This window comes from Megalopta genalis, chromosome 5, assembly GCF_051020955.1.
Source record: "Megalopta genalis isolate 19385.01 chromosome 5, iyMegGena1_principal, whole genome shotgun sequence".
Lineage (NCBI taxonomy): Eukaryota > Metazoa > Arthropoda > Insecta > Hymenoptera > Halictidae > Megalopta > Megalopta genalis.
Window position 1 is genome coordinate 10,686,945 of NC_135017.1, and position 20,162 is coordinate 10,707,106.

The following is a 20,162-nucleotide window of genomic DNA, read 5'->3' on the forward strand; positions in this document are numbered from 1 at the left end:
GGCGGCCGGGCAGTCGTGACGTCGCGCGTTCCTGTAAAATTAGAATGACCGGTCGGTATACGGGTCCCGGGCGTGTGCGCCGGTATTTTTATGTCGGAAGCGGTATGAAATTACTGGGGGCCGGCATATAAAACGGATAAAATAAAATTAAATAATAAAACGCGCGAGCGTCCGTCTCTCTCTCTCTCTCTCTCTCTCTCTCTCTCTCTCTCTCTCTCTCTCTCTCTCTCTCTCTCTGTCGAAGTATAAATCTCGCGGCACGGTCTCATTCACCCGGCCGGTAACATAATTAACGTCTCTCCGAACGAGCATTAAAGAATTTTCCGACTCGAAGGAATCGAAGGTCCAATTAAAAGTTCTGTTTGCCGTCCCCGATGCTTGTGCAAATGGCCGGAACCGTTCGACATGTTTCCATGGTGTGTGTTTCAGCCGACAGGATACGAATTCTTGCGTCCGAAAAAAAAAATGAAATAAAATAAAATAATAACAGCCGGGTCTCCATTTTTCAAGTTTCCAATGGCTCTGCTTACTCGCGGAGATGTGCAAACAACGGCATGGGAACGTTCAGCCCTGTTTTCGATCCGGATCCGCGTATTTATTTAATCCTGAACCACTCCGTATAATCCATTCAGCCTGAACTTCGCAAATATTTTCCGCGCGACGCGTAAAACGCCCTCGAAAATCTGCTCGCACACAAGGCTGGGCCGGTTCTCGGCCCGCGCGCGACATTACTTAAAACGCTTCCCCAAGGCACTCGATCGATTTCCCTTCACGTAGAAATATCGTTCCGCCGGCTAACTCGGTAACAAGTTCCCCTTTCACGGGACTTCCGGTGGCGGTGCCGCCGTGCGGTTCCAGAGCCCGGAGTTTCCGGGAACCGGCGGGGACGGCTCCGAGCCGCGTTTTCATCCGCATAGGAATTCTAATGCACCGTTTCTTTGGCGTTTTATGGAAATCGCGTCTACGCGGCCGGTGACTCTACTGATTATGGGGCGGAGGGACCGCGACCGGGACCGCGGGACAGCCGAATTTCAAGCTCGCGCGAGGCGGGAAGAGCGTGAACCAAGCCCGAGGAAAATTGGGGAAGTTCGAACGCGGGTCTAGTTACTGCGAAAGTGGCTAATTACTAGATTTTATGCATTTGTGGCAGAATCGAGTAGTATAAAGATTAAAGGAATTTCAAAGTGCACATTGGTTTTAATTTATTCGAATGACTGAAGAAAGAACGAACTTGATAGGGTATTACTGCGGTTTCTCAATGAAGGCGAACTTCGATAAAGAAAATGAGACCTTTTACGCCAATAAACTGTCAACTTGAGCTATTATTCTTTAACTTGAATATTTACTTTTCACAAAATATTGCATCTCTGAAAGCACGAATCTCATTAAAAAGTATAATGTAAAGAAATCATACGTGTGCATGTATTACCGCGGTTATGTACACCTATTACTGCGAGCCAAATACTGCGGACGTTCCGATTACCTCGTTGACATAACCTATTTTCTTTTAAATGTACGCACACAGCTACAATTCCGAGGACCGAGATATTATCACTGCAGCACTTTAAAAAATTAGGTTAAGGTACCAAGTTCGGTAAAAGCACTGCAGTAATGAACACACATAGTAAAAAGCGCGCCAAATACTGTGCTAGTAAATAATATTTCAGGATAAATTATAGCAACAGTGTGCGTCGATTTTTAACCAAAGTAATGATTACTTTATCTAAATATAACGCTGAAATAAATAGCTTATTATTAACTATCAAAATAGAATCAGCGTTTTCATAAGCTTCCGAATATCAAAAGTCAATAAATGAATTAAAACTGCGATTACTGTTACTTGTATGTCATAAATTACCAATATTAAACATGTAAAAAATTATGAGATTAATTTTTAGAAGATTACACACTATAAAGTATTATATTTCATTACTTTTATAAAATACCGCAGTATTCGGGCCGTCCGCAGTAATACCCACACTTACCCTATTCGGCCTGTGCGTCTTCCAATCAGTGCGGACAATTTTGATTTCGCACGAAAATCCGCGACGCTAATAACGATGTGCCGGGTCGCAACAGACCCAGGCGTCGCCGTGATCGCTATTTTCAAGTATCATAAAAGCACCGATGAAGAGTCACGGCGAATGTACCGTGCCATAAATCGCTAACAGCGTGATATTCCATAAGGAACGGGCACGGTGGACAAAGGATAGAATTTATCCTGCACATGGGGACAACATCTCGAGCTCGCCGCTAACTTCCGCCGTTTTTCTACTTTGTTACAGAACTCGAATAACCAGGTTGCAGTTCCTGGACAGAATCAGGTGGGGCAGGCGGAGACTCAAGGGGGACCGAACACGGTTCTCAGAGTTATCGTCGAGCAGATGGTGTACCCCATTTCCTTGGAAGTGCTGTATCAGGTGAGTTATGATTGCTGTCAATATTATACACGCATTGCAAGATTTCGAAAATTCTTCGTAAGGATAGATTTACGGAGCATTGAATACGAAGCAGTTTCATGTTAGCTTATAAAAGTAACGATAAAACAGTTATTCTAATTTTTAACGATTGTTATCGTAATAAATGACTCGCAAATGTGTCAATCTGAATAATAGTAAATTAAAAAATCAGTGATTCGTCGGTAATCAAATATTAGTCACTAATTCGTGCAGTTTTTAGGATCGATCCATGGCTCCGTGCGGTTTTAATTTCGATTTAAATTAATAAATAATAAATCATAATTAACGAATAAAATAATTGAACAACTATATGAATAAGTATAAATTACTAATAAATAATAATTAATAATACAAATTATTAATAAATAATAATCAATGATAAAAGTTATTAATCAATAATAATCAACAAATAATTAATAAATAAAATAATCGAACAACTATTTGAACAAGTATGAACATCTTCGACGTGTCTTGCCGTACGATTAAATTCGCAGTAAAGTGATACGTACATTCGAGAACCGTGGAGTGTCAAATTAACAAGAACGAGCGAATTTACGATTTAATTGTTAATTCGGTCACGGTACAGTGATCGCAAAAAGCGGGCCGGTTAGGCGTGTTCGGTATGGCAGAGCAGGGGGCGCGGGTCCGAAGTAAAAAACGGTCGAAATCGTTCGGGAATAATGCAGTATATGCAAAATTAATCCGATTTCGCGGCAATTCTCTCGAATTCGATTCTCGATTAATCGGATATTTCTCCGGTATACTTCGGCCGGCCGTGAATTACGACGGGGAAGAGTAGCAGCATATTTCGTGCGGTAAATATTCGCGGCTGCGGGTAGATTTTTTTTCATCCCGCCGCGTTTCCGTTAATGGAATATTAAATAATCCGCGCGAGCCGGCGATATGTTTACCGGCTCGCCACATAAACGCTGGCTACTAGCGCCCCATTCGGAGCCATCGATATCGATGCATCTCGAACTATTGAATAATTAAACGACCGACGGCTCCTGAACGGTCCCAGCGATTCCAGCGGCGCGACAACAACGGAGCCTCTGCTATCCGAACTAATCGAAAGATCACCGTCGTTCGGATAGCAGAGAATTCACCGGAGAATTCGCACTAGACTCGTCGAGCCCTAAAAATAGCTGACGACTGCGAGAAGATTTAATTGAACTCAAGAAATCTGTTCGATTATTTTCTACGAAAGAGTCTGTACAATTTCAGCAACTTTGCTGTTGCAAAGCCAAAAGTTTCGTTGGCCGAGGTTGCGCTATTATCGTACAGCGACGATCGTAAAACTTCAGCTCAACACCGAACCTACCATCGCCTGTCAAATGGCCGGTTTCGCATTTTTTATTTCGTAATTATTGAAGTCGTAAAGCTGCTCCCATTAAAAATTGTTGAATATATTCCTTTATTCGGGCACACACGGTGTTATAAAAATTCTGAAAAAATTTGAATAAATTCTATCACGGTGATTCTTGCGAGGCGAATTTCGTTTGTCGCGCATTTTAGATCTCGGTAGGTTTCGCGTTAACACCGGGACTGTTTTTAAAACGGCACGGAAGGATTAAGAACGGAATTTCGGTTCGATTAATTGCAGAGAATCGCGCGGCAAGTTCCCGTTACGACGCGCGCATCGACGATTATTTATACGAATTCGTACGATTTCCGATTATTATCCCCTCGTTCATTAGAATATTAAGTAGCTTAATTTCTGGCACACTGCGACCGTCCGGCAGGTTTCATTTATTAATACGTCGGAATTATTACCTTCCGCGGACTGTCGTTCAATTTTCGCTGTTCGAATATTTTACAGCGCGATCGAATCGATTTGCCCGATCCTGCTGTACATTGAAACAAAAAGGTTCGCCGCGTAGCTCTGTGGCGACAAACTTAGAAATATTCGATGATTTCAACGCTGGCTTTGCGCAAAAAGTGATCGTAATACCTTCATTTTCATTGATTTTTATTGCAATATTTTCGATAATGATAATCGCCGAAACAGCGTTACTGTTATTATTAATAATCGGTTAGGTGTACGTAATATATTCAGGATGATTTGTAAATATATATATACGTATATAATATAATATAATATAATATAATATAATATAATATAATATAATATAATATGATATAATATAATATAATATAATATAATATTATATAATATAGTATAATATAATAATATATTATAATATAATATAATATAATATTATATAATATAGTATAATATAATAATATATTATAATATAATATAATATAATATAATATTATATAATATAGTATAATATAATAATATATTATAATATAATATAATATAATAATATAAGCGAGTTATGTGTGGATAGCGCAATGAAATAATAACAATAATATTGTAATATTTGTCGGAAGGAACTAATGCGTTGAATAAACACCGGTGTAAATGTATCTTCGGATTCTCGATAATAATGGTAATAATAATAATAATAATAATAATAATAAGACCAATAATAATAACTTGTATTTACCGACGGATGAAATGAAACTATTTGGAATGAATCTGGCGTTAATTAGTGGAACAGGAGGAGTGGTATAGTGACGATTAACTGTCGCGGACGTTCGCTCGGATATACAAAGCGGGAACGAAGTTGCAGACTTTTTCATCGGCGTCGTCCGGGACGGGACGGGACGGGACGGGACGAAAACGAGCGGGTAGATTTAATAAAAGTTGCAGATTCCGCTGGGCGACTTGGCTGCATAATAGAGAAACGCGGTGGAAACGTGCAATTTTGTTCTGTAATCGTATCACACGGTTCACCGCGCGATCCCGATTCCGCGCCGGGCGCAATTTTGCATCACAAATTCATAATAAGGAAACAGATCGGCCGCGGCGATGGAGGGGCATGGAGGGGGGGGGGGTCACATATTTTCCGAATTACAAATTACAATTACAGTAGGGAATTATGTAACGAGCGGACGTTATTAGTGAATTAATTCCACGTGACACGGTGCACGGATCATAAGCGCCGATTCCGGCGCGATTAATTACGACGCAACGGTCGATTAACGAATCGATTAAAATCGTGAAGCTGCCCGATTATGGCCCCAATAATCGTAACTCTAGCGCCGTTCAACTTTCGCTATTGTCATAGCCCGGTTTAATGACTCGGACCTAATCAACGCTCGGTTCAAATTGCTCGGCTGCTTGAGTCGGACCTTCGACTTAGCTCGAACTTCGTCGAACATTCGCCGAGCTTTCGCCGATCTTCTTCCATGATTGATCGACTTCCACGAGCATTGATAGAAAGATTTTTGGAAATCGTGCAGGGTAATTCAATATTACACGAATAAATCGAGTAGATTATTTAGAAACCGATATGTCTAAACGCTATTGACGTGCATTAATGAGCACTGCGCTTCGAGACGGATGGCGGGATAATAACCGGTGCCGGTGCGAGTTGAGTGGCCCATAAATTTTTGATTCGCTATCTCCTCGAATAATATACCACGCCGCACGTTGGTCGATGCTATCCGAAACTGTGACAAAAATCACTGTGACGTGAAAACTTGCTTTATTGGCAGGTAAGAAAGTGAGACATATCGTATTTATTTTCATAAGTGCATGTATCATTTCTGTCAAGCAATGGCAGAATCTCTTTTCAATTATTTTCAATTATTTGGGAATTATTATGAATCATTCCAATTTTTTAAGTTATTAAAGATGTGACAAAAACGACTGTGAATTGAAAATTTGTTTTATTGGCAGGCAACAAAATTAAACATAAATGCAGTTATCATTTCTGTCAAGTAATTGACATTTAATTGCATTAATTATTATTTTTCAATTATTTTCCATCATTTTTCTATTATTTTCAATCATTTTTCAATTATTTTTAAGCATTTTTCAATTATTTTCAACTACTTTTCAATTATTTTTAAGCTTTTTTCAATTATTTTTCAACTATTTTCAATCATTTTTCAATTATATTAAATCATTTCCCAATTATTTTGCAATAATCAGACAACAATAAATCATACTACATAATCATTTTCCATTTGCAACTTGCACTTCTTCCTCATTTTCGTTCCATATTCTAAGAAAATCGACCACCGCGCAGGGTGGTCCTCAAAAGCCCGGAAGCTCGGCCTTTCTTTCTGTCTGAATATAGCGTGTTTTCATAGGTGATGCACGCGAAACGCGCATCACCTAAATACGCGCCTTCCTTTCTGTCACGCTGAATATGCACGAAGCAGCATCCCCCATTTTCGGGAAGGAACGCGTGGCCGCGGCACCCGAATAGAAATTCGCCTGCCCGGACAAAACTCTGTCAAAACCTCGACCTCCATTTTCCTCAAGAGAGCCTGCCTACTTGCACAGAAATAGTGGACGATAATACAGTCAGTATGAAACGCCCGTTAGGACTTCAATTTTCATTTAACGCAGCAAGAATTCCGTAGCCTTTCCAAGGATTCCCTAAGTGCTAGTTGGGAGTGTTTGGGTCCCGAAATTACGAACAGCCGAGACTCGGGTCCCCTACTCCAGACCCCAACGTTTCGGGACTCGGCCCGTCCCGATCCCGAAATCTCAGGTGCCCGAACACGCCTAGCTTCAGTGGAACACAGTAAATTCTCTGAAATTGTCCCCGAGCCTGTAAACAAAAAAGGACAATGTGGGCGAATTTACTGCAGTTTGCAACGAGGGGAGGTCCCTTTTCTGATCCCAGGACTTAGCGTACGAGCTACTGGCCTCCCTAGGTGCCTCCAGACATTGTACACCACCAAAGTAGACCCCTAAAACGTGCTTCTACAGTCCCATACGAAACAGTGGAATCTCTGTTATCCGAACTAGCAGCAAACGTCATCTCCAAGCGCTCGCTTCGGTAACGGGAATTCGGATAATCGAGGCTCCGCCGCAATCACTCGAACAAAGGAGAGATTCCTTCGGATCAAACGCTGTTCTACTCGCGGAGAGACAGCCGGATCTTGGGCCGGAGTGTCTTTGCCGGCGAACCGGGAGCTTCGCTTATCGATTATATTTGTACGCTTAACGAAATGCCAGCGCCGGCCTGGCCGAGGTTTAATTCACTTGAGGCGGAAACGTCGGCCGTTTCATCTTCCGCAAGAACAGCCAACAGTAATCCGGGCGCGCATTAACGGCGGCAGGTTCGCGTACGCCGGATTGAAATTCCGAAAGATTACAGACGTTTCGTTGTCCGGCACGCTGTTCCCGCGGCCTGTGGAACACGGCTCCGCTCGCTCGCCCGCTCGCTCGCGCGCGCGTTTACTTCACGCATGCTTGCTTTTTCGATAAGCACACGCGTTCTGCCGGATTTCTGTCGGCGAATCAGGGACCGGGACGTGGCCGAGCCCTAAGCCGGTAATGGACCGGCTAGAAAACATTTCCGGATTACATGCCGGTGATTGCCTGCTGTTTGGCTGCGTAAGTAGGCTTACGCCCGCGATTCTGCCATTCGGCGGGATTTACACGCAGTACGATCGTTCCGAAAGATTAGCAGTGACCCTGCCGTCCTGCTAAGTCGATGCCGCATTGTGCGACCGAAACGCGGTGGCTGATCAAAAGCCTGCAGGCTTCAAGAAGCTAGAAATGCTAATTTAGTTTAGCACCGCGTGTGCCGGATTTGCGACGTTGGTCACTTTCCCGAACATGAACGTCAATACCAACATACCACAGACGTAGATATGATAGAGACGGTCTTCAAAAGGCAACGTAGAAGTCCCGAAGAGTCTACATCGAGTTCAGATTGCACCAAACAGTTTCGAACTAGGGTCTAGAAGTGACTATACTAGTCTGGGCTACCTTGACACCTCTGCCTTAAGGGTAGGCGATGTCCAAAGCTTACTCACGACTTAACGATAACAATAACGGCCTAATCCTAGTTGGAATTACGCTATGCATCATCAAACTTGAGCCTAGTTTAGAGCAGATGGACATAAACTTAGGTCTAGCTAGATCTAGAAGTGACTATGGTAGTCTGCCAAGTAGTCTGGCCCACATAAGCAGCTCTGCCCGAAGTTTAGTTGACGTCTGAATCTAACTCCAGACTTGGTGACATCGATAGCAGCCTAGTTTCAGCCAGAATCCCATCAGTCATCATGGAACCCAAGGCTAGCTGATCAGGATTCTTCAGGATTCTTCAGCGACCCTGTACAAGTTTATGAGTCCTGGACCAATTAGACACCGTAAAGAGTTAGCTGCAGCTGGGAATGCGCCTCCATCCCTGCGCCCAGGCTCCTAGGAGCGCGAGAAGAAAGGTTGCAGTAAAGAGAGGGAGGTGTTCAGGTGCGCGTAGGGTTCTCAAACGGGCGCTATGAAAACTTGGTAATCCGGGGGAGGTGCTATTAGTCAGTGTCGGGGGCCGCTTTAAAATTTCTAATGATCCGTGAACTTAACGAAATGTATCCGTTGAAGGGGTCATTGATCGCGGAAACTTTTAATGGCGGCCTTTTTCTCGTCCGCTGGCCGCCCCCCCCCTCCCGCCGCACCCAGTTTTTTTTTGCCCGCGGAACACCGGGGAACTGTATAGTCTCCGGCAACTCCGCGTAACCGGCGGTTATTAAGCGACGGAGATTAATGCACCCCGATGGGATTCAGAACTTTGCGGGGCGGGGCCCGCGGTGTACAGTGTTTTCAATCGGGAGCCCGCCGCAATAAACGCTCCGATGTCGCATCGATCAGTGCTTTTACCATTTTGCCCGGAACTTTTGATTCAGCAGCTTACCGCCATGACGACCCAATCGACCCTTTGGCGAGCGACGCAATTGGGCCTTCAACGATTAGCGCAATTCATCCTCCGTAATTCCACTTTGAATTTCCGAGCTCAGCCCTTAGACCGAGGTCCGTGAAATTATTACGGTGAATCCACCGAAATTGTCCCCCGGCTTGCATACAAAAGTGGCGAATTCGGGAGAATTTACCGCATCCAAAATGTCTAATACGTTTGTTGAATGTTCGCAGCAGGGTGGTCGCTAAATGTGCAAACAAAAAACATGCTCGAAATGCGAACATCGGTAATTGAATTCTGGCCACGTTAAACGGGTTTCCAGTCCACCGTGTCCCGGGTTCAAACGGGAGAAAAAAGCACCGAGACACTGGGAGGCGAGCGCGCGCGCGCACGGAGGGCGCCAAGGGTGGTGGCGCACCCAGCATTATTCCGTACATGGCGATTCGTGCTCGGTACGAGAGTTCGTTCCGTAAATCGGATTATACAGTCGGTGGATGGAGGCTCGTAAAACTATCCGGCCCTCGAAACCAGTCGTTTCGCCGCTGTAATTTCTCTCTGTACACATCTTCTTCTCCCGTTTCCTTCTTTCCGAGGCTCCTTGGGCCATTCGACGCGTCCGGATGGCCGCCGGCACACCTTCGCGGGACGGACCCCGGCACGGGAATGTAAAACCGGTCGTAACATTCCGTCAAAGAACGTAAACGTAGGGACGGGCCCCCGGCCTCTTAACGTTTACGTCTCTGGTCAAATCGAGGAATTCTTGTTAGGGCCACGCTCCCGTAAACGCATCGACCTGTCTGACGGCCGCGCCGCCCTTTTACCACCTGCCCGGAGCCCTCGGCCATCCCCTTATTAAAGAGCACAACCGCCCCGAGCTCGGCCCGGCCCGGCCCGACATTTTAGGGGGCTCCGGACGAACGGTGTCGTTCGGTCTTTTCATTTCCTTTAATCCCGTAACGGCGTTACTGCGATAGCTGATTCTACTTGTAACAGAACCTTCGGATTTTCCAGAGGTCGTTCATTAACGCTTTCACGGCCGCGCCGAGAACCCAGAAGGCTCGGTCGTCCGACTTTCTTCAGACGGACGTCTTCAGGAAACGGTTCACTTTCAATAAAACTTGGTGATCAATCGGTATTTGAAACATTCAGATTTTTACAATTTTTACAGTGAACACGGTTCATGCAAAATCGTTGTTCTATCTTCCTAACCCCGGCATTTTTTTATTTCCCGTTGGATCTTAATTTTTTATTTCTCAGATGATAGCTATTTTCATTCTCAGTCAACATTTGATCGCGAAATAATGTCTCCAAAGTCCTACAACGGCTGATTTTATCGCAGTCGCGAACGAGTACCTTTCGCGACACTGTTTCAGTTAAATGTTCATAACTTTCGATAGAATTACGCTTTTTGTATGAAATAAAATTCTCCGCACTCCCGAATGACCCACGAACACAACCCCGAAATTTGAAACCGATCTATCTACCGGTCCCGTCGCGAAAAATTCGCGAAATTCGCTAAGTTCACCGAAGGAGGTGTCGTCTGGACTGCAGAGTCCGACGTCGATAATTATCGTTAATTCCTCAATCACCGAGAAGACGAAATTGTTATTGCTCCCGGCGTTTGTGTTATTCGATTCGGAGGACCATTCAGGCAGCAAGCAGGCCACCCTCGAACGTCACCCTGTCCGCTCACGCCACCCCTTTTCATGGTCACCGTTGTAGAGCGGCGACGCGGACGCTGTTGTACATATTGATTGATGTAACAGTTATTAATTCGCGTTCTCGATTATCGACGCGCGGTATCTACAACGCCGGGGCCTCCGTAATGCAATAACGTGCAATAATAGTAACGTAATTTCGCCCGTGTCGACGTCGACGATCCGCCATTATTCATGATGTACACGCGGCAAACGACACGGGGAATACGACATTATGGTTTCGGCTAATCCTGCTCCGACGTTCCCGCGACCGAGTTTTCCATCCTCGATGGCCCACCGATCCCTGAAAAGTTGATAGCCCCGCGGACTATCCTCGGGGACGCCTTATTGGCTCCCTTAAAACGGTTTCCGAAAATTTTGCACCTGCAAAGGAGTCAATTTGAATATTTAATTTCTGGTGTCTCAAAATAAGGGCGAAATTAATTCGAATAATACAATTTAATTACAATAAATTCTTATTACAAATTTCAGTTATAATAGATTTTTAATAGAAACTTCAATTAATTCATTTCAAATGGAGTGTTGACGACGATTATAATGAATTTTTATTATAAATGTAATGGATTTTTGTATAGAAGTTTAAATGGAAATTTGACGAGCGTCGGAGCTTATTAAAACGCGTTGCCTGTCCCCGTGACCTTCGGTATAAAAATGCAAAACGATGTTTGCATTTTCGAAAAAAGAAGAGAAAAAAAGAAATGTTAGCGAGATTATTTTGATACTGGCTGACACGTGTGAGCGCGGCGAAAATTGGGATTGAAATTCTGGGAACGAGTCGAACGATTCTCCGGGTTATTTGTGGGCATCAGTTTTTTCCGTGATTATTCCGACTGAAATCGCGAAAATTAGGTCGAAAGATCGTTCGGGAAAATGTTCGGTAAAAATTACACCGTTGCCGCCGTTCGGACATATCTCGACTACGCGCGCGCTCTCTCCTCAACACACGAGCCTTTGAGGTCTTGATTTCCCAGGGGATTTGTCGCGGCGCTGGCGCCGCGAGTGCGCGCCCGTGTCCGCTGGAAAGTCGTGGCGAAAAAAAGCGCGATGGGAAACGCCGTGGAGCGCATATCGACGCGGAAATTATGGTGATCCGATCCGATCCGAGACGCGCGCGTAACTTATTTTTAATGGATCCCCGGGAACTCTAATTTTCCTGGGCCAATCGCGCGAAAAAGCTCGCCAGCACGAAATTGAAACCGAAATGGATAAATAATTCCGCGCTGTTTTTTTTTTGTTTTTTTTTGTTTTTTTGTTTTAAGTGCCGTGCCTTCAGCGTTCTTGTGTTTCTTGTCGAATAACCGAAAACAAAAGCTACAGCCTCGCGTTCGCCCTGCGTCGATCCAAAAACCGATATCAAATAGCCTGTCACCGATAGCTAACTGTTTCGTGCAGACGAAATAACGGTCGACAATAATTAAACAAAACCGCGCAGGCACACACCGCGCGTCTATGTGCGCGCGTTCCCGCCGCCGGCGGCGAAAGAAACGTCATCGATTTTCTACAGTTCATAAATATAATCCGTCGAGCCGTCACGAAATTCGTCGGATTTTCAGGAGCCGATTGTGCTAACACTGTAATTAATCGTCGATATAATTAATTACGTCGAATGTATTCCACGGCAAACCGTTTATACTCGAAGCTATAATTGTTTAGGGCGTTCATTGTCGCGGATTTGCCGAAAATCTCAGTTCCCCGGCGGAATTATTAAAATAAACGACTCCGCGTAATTGAGCAAATTCAATTAGACCGCTCGCGCTATTAATCATCGCGGAACATTTTCCTTGTTAAACGATTATAACTTCGAAACTGGCTTTCCAGAGAGTCCGATTTAGAGGTGCGTGTCGTCCGGATAGGGGACATCATTCGTGGATAGCGCATAGCTGAGGGATAGCGAATTCGATGGACTTTAAAATGCATTTTGTTCCAAGTCGATAGCTCAATTAGTTCTCGAGATACAAGGATTTGAAGTTTACGCCCAAAATGTCGGAAGTAGCGTAATCTGTGTTAGCGTAGCGTGCACGCTACTAGTGATGCTCTGACGTCATCCTTAACGCTAGTCAGCGTGCTGTGCGTGAGATTAGCGTGAACGGGAAAGCGAGTCAGCGATAGTCGACGACGAAAAATCGGGCTCCGGTTTGCACGATGATATTTCGGGAACCAGAAATGATATCGACGCGAGACAAAATGCATTTTAAAGAAGAAGCTTCACAGCTTTCAACGGTGTAAATTCCATGTATTTCCCATCAGCGGTTTTTACCTGGTCGGCGTTTGAAGTCGGACTATATTTTTCGGATTTATTTTAGGCGATACAGTAACGATTCAGCGACTGTTTGAAGGCTCGCATAATTCAGTGGCCCATGAAGATCTGATGCGCTGCTTTTGTAACAAATATTTCCATCGACGATTAACACTCTGGAATCCATCGTAGCGGGTCGGTGAACGTCGACGAAGAAGGGTCCCGTGATTTTCGGTCGAGCGGCCGCACACACAGTCGGAAATGCGACCGACAAAAATTCAAATGGCAAAATCGAAGCGTTGTCATCGTATCAATAGCCCCGCAGAAACACGTTTCGCTGCTCCCCGTTTTTCACGTTTCACGGTGGAAATCATGCGAACTGTTATCGCGCGTTTTCGGGGGCGAGATTCAACGTGGATCGCGACAATGCCGAGTATTCGCGCGTGTTTCGATCGAACCGACCGCCAACCCTTTGAATATTTTTTAATCGCCTCTGGACCTGCAGTATCGCGATTCCCAAGGGCCTCAATTTACTCCGAAATATCAGTCAAAATAAAATCTACCCCAGATCTGGCCGAGATTAATTTGAACTTGTTACACAATAAAGCCAAAGATCCAAGTAACAATGCCCGTTTGGATCGTTTTTCAATTTCACCGACCTGTGTAGAGCTCGAACAATTTTTTTAACCAGTAGAACTACACTGGCTGCCGGAAATAAAGTCTCTTGTTTCCAACGAGCCCAAAAAAATGGTAGTACGATTTTTTGTTACCATTTTATGGCCCGTTGAATCAGAAGTGAGAAATCATACCTGACTAATGAGGTCACGAAATCCTAGCTAGATATTCTTTGATATTCAAAGTACTGTAACTTTGTGAAGAAAAATCGTGGAGCAATGAACTTTAGCTCATTTTAAAGATTAAACTCTCCGCTTTCGAATGTCTACAAGTGAAAATTTCCTATGATTTTTAGACTCTAAGTCGCACGGTGAAAAGTATAAATAGTTGTGTTTGGTAATTTTTGAATTTAAATATCGCTGGAGAAGTTTAATAATTTTATTAACGATAACATTGATGTGTGAATAAAACACGCCTAGCCGAAAATCGAGGTTAGGTACAACGGGGTTGTTTGGTTTGAGCTTCGGCTCTGTTTTCGCGGACCGAATTGAAGCTTTCAGGGGCCGGTTTCGTACACAGTGTTTTTATTCGAGGATTTGCGACACGATTATCGAAGACCGTCGAGGCACGTCGATTTTTCATCTGCGAACGATGGCGCATAAACTTCCGCGGGTGCTCGGTCCGCGGAATTTACAACTTCGCGCCGGGCAACGCGATCGCCGTAAAAAAAAGGTGGTGTACTTTCCGGCGAAACGCTTCGGGAAAACAAACAAACAGTCGGGCACAAAAACCGAAGGATTTGGCCGCGCGCGCGGAGTGGCACGGGGACAGGGAGAGCGAGCGCGAAAGTTTTTCGCGCGCGAACAATCATCGGGGACGAAAAGCGCGGACGTAAATAGAGCCTCGGTTGAATGGCACACGAGGCCAAAACCGAAAAAAGGTGATGTAAAAAAATCCGGAAATTTGTCACGCGGACGAGGAACACCGTCCGGTGTTTGTATTAATAACGAGCAATAACGGTAATGGTCGTGTCGGCGTTCCCTTAAAAGTATAAGCTGAATTATCTTCTCTATACGAACTTACTTTTGGAGAACAATTTTACAGTAGAAAGTAGAAGCTTCGCCCTTTAAAACGAGCTCAATTAGAACGTCTTACGATCTTTTTTCACAGAGTTATAATTTTTGAAACTTTCTAGAGACTTCGAACTTAAACGAAATCTGTCGAAAATACCATACTCACTTTTCAGCGCATTGCATAGTAAAACATCGATTTAAAGAAAGCAGCAATTTTATAGGAATACAGTTGAAGTTTCGCACTTTAAAATGATCTCAGTTAGAACATCCTACGATTTTTTTTCACGCTGCTATAATTTTCGAAAATTGGGAGAATTATCAAGAACGTAAATCTCTACTTTCGAGTACATTTCTAATTGTCGGTGAAACATAGTTAAACACGTTATTAAATTATCGTCCATCGTTTTCCATCGTTTGTTTATTCATAATTCAATAGTTAATAGTTACATTTTTGTGTTACATTTCGTTGCATTTGTGCAAGGGATTAACAAAAAGAGTCTCACGTCTCTGAAAAATTCGTTGCTCAGAATAAATGGTTAATTTTCGAGAGAGAATAACGAGCGTCAGGATGATTATTAAGACGCGACAGTGTTCCAAATATGTCGCGCATTTTTTTCAACGAGTAAATAGAGCCTTTCAAAAGTTCATGTCGCGGGAGCGAGGCGAAAAATATGTGGAAACGTGAATGGAACCACTCGCCGCGTAAGAGGACGGATTTGCGGGGGTGTAGGAGATCGCTAATGCAGCCAGTATCACGCATTTTAGTTTCCATCGAATATTCAATATCGCGCTCCGGGGATCAAATGAAGAATTTATTTTCGCTTAACGATCAATCGACCGGAAAACCAAAGGAGAATGCAACGGGAAAGAACGGGGCCAAGCGAAAGAAACGTTTGCGAGGCTGGTTGTTCTTGAATTTGTTTCTTAATTTCTTCTTAATCAGTTTGCATTTGTCGCATATTCGCTGTCAATTGACAGCAAATTCGTTCTCCAAGCTTCGATATTTAATATTCGTATTTCACCGTATATTTATTTACAACTATAGCTGAGAAATGAATTTCATTGTTCCGCATTAATAGAAAAAGAATTATAAAATTCTTTTCCGTCCTATAACGTGTGATATCTGCAATGTCTCCATGAAGCCCGTATATTCTCGTTTTCACAGCGGAGTTTCGCCGAATCGAGATAATTCCACATTTCCCCCGCGGTTAATGTTTCCTCCGTCATTATGAATTCGTTTAGCCGATGAAAATTGAACGGCGAGTCGATTAGAGGGATATCGGCATCGCGCGCACGTTTGTTCCGTTAACGGATTTACTTGAACGCAAGTTTCGAGGCCCGCCGAAGAGATTTGAACTAATGACGTTCATTAGGTATTCACGGTGATTTACACCCACGGCGCGCGCGCGCTCGCACGCCCCCCGCTCACCGGTGAATCAATTAATTCGAATAATTCTCGTAATTGCGCGGGGATTATAGAATTTTAAGAAGCTTTGTTGGAGAATACCGCGGGCCGCTTTTGTTGCAGCCGCGGACTTTTCCGAAAACTCGGCCTGATAATTGCGAGCACGCGCGCTCCACTAATTCGAACAATTATCCGGACAGCTGACCATTAAACATACCTGCCGCGTTATTAATCAAACATTTACGGTCCGGTTCGACACCGTTCGACGACCGGCTGTTTATCGACGAACGTTAATTGCAGCTTTACAAGTGTTACACCTTTTTCAAAAACTACACTTTCTTGACTCCGGAGCCGCGCGACAGTAGGCTTGGCTTGGCTCCGCCCGCTCGGCCGAGTCACCGGGCGTCACGTGACCCTCCCGCTGTCTAACTGGCGCGGCCGGCGCCTGGCCCCGCCCTGGAGGCCGGGCGACCGCACGATGCCCCGCCCATTTTATGCATTCGTGTAAAAAAAAAAATGATAAAATACAGAACATCGACAATTTGGGAATACTGTTACACTGTTTCTCATTGATTGCAATCACTGAACAACATTTCTGTTCATTGTTTCTTTTTCGGAGCACGCAGAGGTTTTGTCGCGCGGGCTTCAATTATTTTTCAAATGACGGTTGGAAGGATATCGCCGCAACGGATTCGGGAAGGATCGATGCGAATCACCCGGAGCGGCGAGGTCGAAATTTCGGACGGTATCGCGCAACATTCGCAGTCATGTTCAGCGCCGAGCCTCGGGCTAATAATCGCGCATGGTCTCCGGCGAACACCGACGTCATTGTCATGAATTTTGCCGGGCGGAGTGGTCGAACGATTGCATTAATAATACCAGGCCGTATATTTGTGCTGGTTAGCAGTTTCGTCATCACCTGCGCGAATTCCCATTGAGCCGACGGGTGTTGGGGACCGTGCCGGTACTTCTTGCTGATGAGGGGATGTACAGGTCCCCCCTGACCCTGCACTCCGATGACTATTTTCATTAATTCAGTTCGCGGGATTGTACCCGGTTAACCGAGGAGCCCCCCGTCCCCTCCGCTCGACCGCGTGTCTTAACAATTTTTCGAGTAGACGCCGGTGACGTGATCCGAAATTATAGATCGATGATTTTGGGAATCGATCTCGATCGAAGCTCGTCGCAGCCGAAATTGTATCCGGGCCCGATCCTCGCCGTGCACGGTCCGCGAATTTAACGTTTCCTCGACCTGTTTATTTTTCCGCGGGCGGCGCGTCGCGATGCGAAAAACGACGGAGACGCGGCGGAGAGATAGGATGAAAATCGGCACGTCCGCGGCCGTAATTTTTTAATTACTCCGGAGATAGAAAGGGAATAGAGTTAATTAACGAAATTTGTGTATGCCCGTTACCCGGCAAAATTTTGCGGCAGCAATGTAAATCACGATGCGATCTTGAGTGCTTTTAATTGCGATAATGTTGGCGAGAACCCCTCGGAAATAAATTAGCGATATTAACAGCGTAGTCGGCTACTTAAATAATTCGAGGCTGCGTTACGCAAAAAAATTAATCACACATGAATTCTCGGCGGACTAGCCGGGAGTGCTTCGTGAAAATAAATTTGTTCGGGGAGGTGCTCGAACAACGGTTTCGAGTGAGTCAAATAATTAACAATACGTGAACAAATGTAATATTCTCGTATTTTCATTTTATCAAGCGTTCGTAATTATTTACAATCTCAGGACGATGTGGAAACGAGCTTTCCGCGCAGGCGCCCGCGTTAGGGGACTTGTTTCGAGGCAAAACGAGTTCTTTATTGAACAGTCGAATTCGAGACTCTGAAACTTCGTTGAAAAAAATCGTAGGACAACGAGCCTGGATTCATTTTAAAGGGCGCGAAATGTGCTTTTCAGGCCCGTATTTTGTTTTATAATACGATTATTTTCTCGTCAACTGCAATAATTTTAGTAACAGTTCCTATTTTCTGGTCATTTTTCGAATTCTATGACCTGTAGAGAGTTCAAAAATTTTTTCTAGCGAACGAAGTTGAAACGATATTCAAGCGTGAAGTTTTCCCTTTCCAACGAGTACAAAAATATTATCCTACGATTTTTTCTTGTCATTTTATATCACTTTGAATAAAAAGTGTGCAATCGACCATTTGATGCCTCGACTCATGTGGTCTCAAAATCCTAGGTAAAAAGTCTTCGATATTCAAAGCATCGTAACTTCGCGAAAAAAAATCGTAGATCGATGAGCCTCGGTTCATTTTGAAGCTCGAAATCTCCGCTTTCGAATAACCGTAATCATAATTCTGCTAGAATTTACCCTATGTTGCGGAATAAAAAGTAAAAATAGTCGATTTTTTCTCATTTTTCGGTTTCAAATATCTCCGCTCGAGTTAAACGAAATTTTTCTGTAAAAATTTATGTATGAAATCTGTACGATGTTGAATCTGAGGTCTAACACGAGTGGTCGCTGTTTTCTGTTGCAGATATTCACACGGTTCGGCAAGGTCCTGAAAATCGTCACCTTCACCAAGAACAGTAAGTACACGTCTCGGATTCCGAGCTTTCTAATACAAAGACAGTAGTCATGGAGCCCACCCCGTATAGATGCCACTCTCGCGAGGCAGACATGCCACGGCACTTTAGTACTTCAGTGTGCTTGACGTGTACATTCCGGGCCGGCGACGTCGACGCCGCGCTGCGCGCATTTCGTGCCGTCGGTACTTTCGGTATTGCGCTCGAGTGTTGCAAAGGGTGTCTCGAAAGCACCTGTTCTTACGTTTCTATTTTTAAGCCGGGCACAGAGGGAGACGGGAGGACTCGCGAGAACCTCGCGCTGCACAAATTTCTTTTTCTGCGGATCTGTCTTCAAACAGCCGGCAAATATTTATCGACTTCAAGAAACCCTCTTACCGACTTAAGGACGGCCCTTCTACCGTAGAAACGCGTCTCCATTCGTATTTTCTCATAACAAAGCTACGCACGATTCCATACGTATTTCTTACACTTCCAACGATATTCGCAAATTTTTACGTTCATAGTTATTGAAGAACTCGCCGACTTCGTGGTCGCTATGCCTTCGAAAACTATTGTTTTCTGTCTGTGACGCGTGCTCGACGCGCTGCGCCGAATCGCTGATACATAATTGGCAATTAAATAACAATTAATATATAACAATTGAATTTGTATTCATGAATTAGAAATCAATTTTATGGTTATAAATAAGTTATTTGGATCCGTATAAATGATAGTAAAACGGGAGTTTTGTGCGTCCGAGGCAAAATTAATTGGATGCAGTTTAAGATAGTAAAAGAATTTTTTAAATTTAGAAACGTCAATACGTTATTTTTCATTTACTTCAATCATTTAAAAAAAGGACGGACTTGTTATTTAATTTCTACATCTTGCAATTCACGCATATGTTCACGCAGTAACATTTAATTATTTTCGTTCCTTGTTCAAACTTCCGGATAAAAGATATTCCATTTAAAAATAATCATTTAAATGAACGCGTGCTTAAATGACACCGAACCGTTAGTAAAACGCGCGTAGAACGATCGGAGCGGAGCGAGCAATACACACGGAGCAATTGTTTCGGGGGAAGTTCAAAGAAAGAGACGTTCAATTAAACGACAGCTAGGCGAACAAAAGGAGCAACAGATTTTCAAAGAACAGTCGGACAAATAGTCGTTGATTGGCGGAATCAGAGAGGCATAGGTCCCAAATTGAAGCCAAGGCGCGCCCTCGCAGTGTCCAATTAAAGTTTCATTCGGTCAAGTGGCTGCTCGCCCATTCGATCTTCATATCCTTTTTCGCCCCTTTTCACCCTGCCCGGCCTGTTGCCGATTCGATTCCGAGCAATCTTGGCTTTTATTTTCGACGCTGCCCTTCCAGGCCTGCAGAAGTCGGCCTCGATTT

General features: G+C 44.1%; 1 protein-coding gene across 13 annotated transcripts in view; it reads left to right on the forward strand.

Moving 5' to 3' along the window:
* Positions 1-20,162, forward strand: part of heph (polypyrimidine tract-binding protein 1 heph) — a 492,203-nt gene that overhangs the window by 422,877 nt on the left and 49,164 nt on the right. For all 13 annotated transcript variants that reach the window (XM_076521472.1, XM_033471509.2, XM_076521471.1 and 10 more), the window contains 2 exons: positions 2,286-2,420; positions 18,731-18,782. In XM_076521472.1, coding sequence (XP_076377587.1) covers positions 2,286-2,420; positions 18,731-18,782 — 187 coding nt within the window. The remainder of the gene's footprint in view (positions 1-2,285; positions 2,421-18,730; positions 18,783-20,162) is intronic.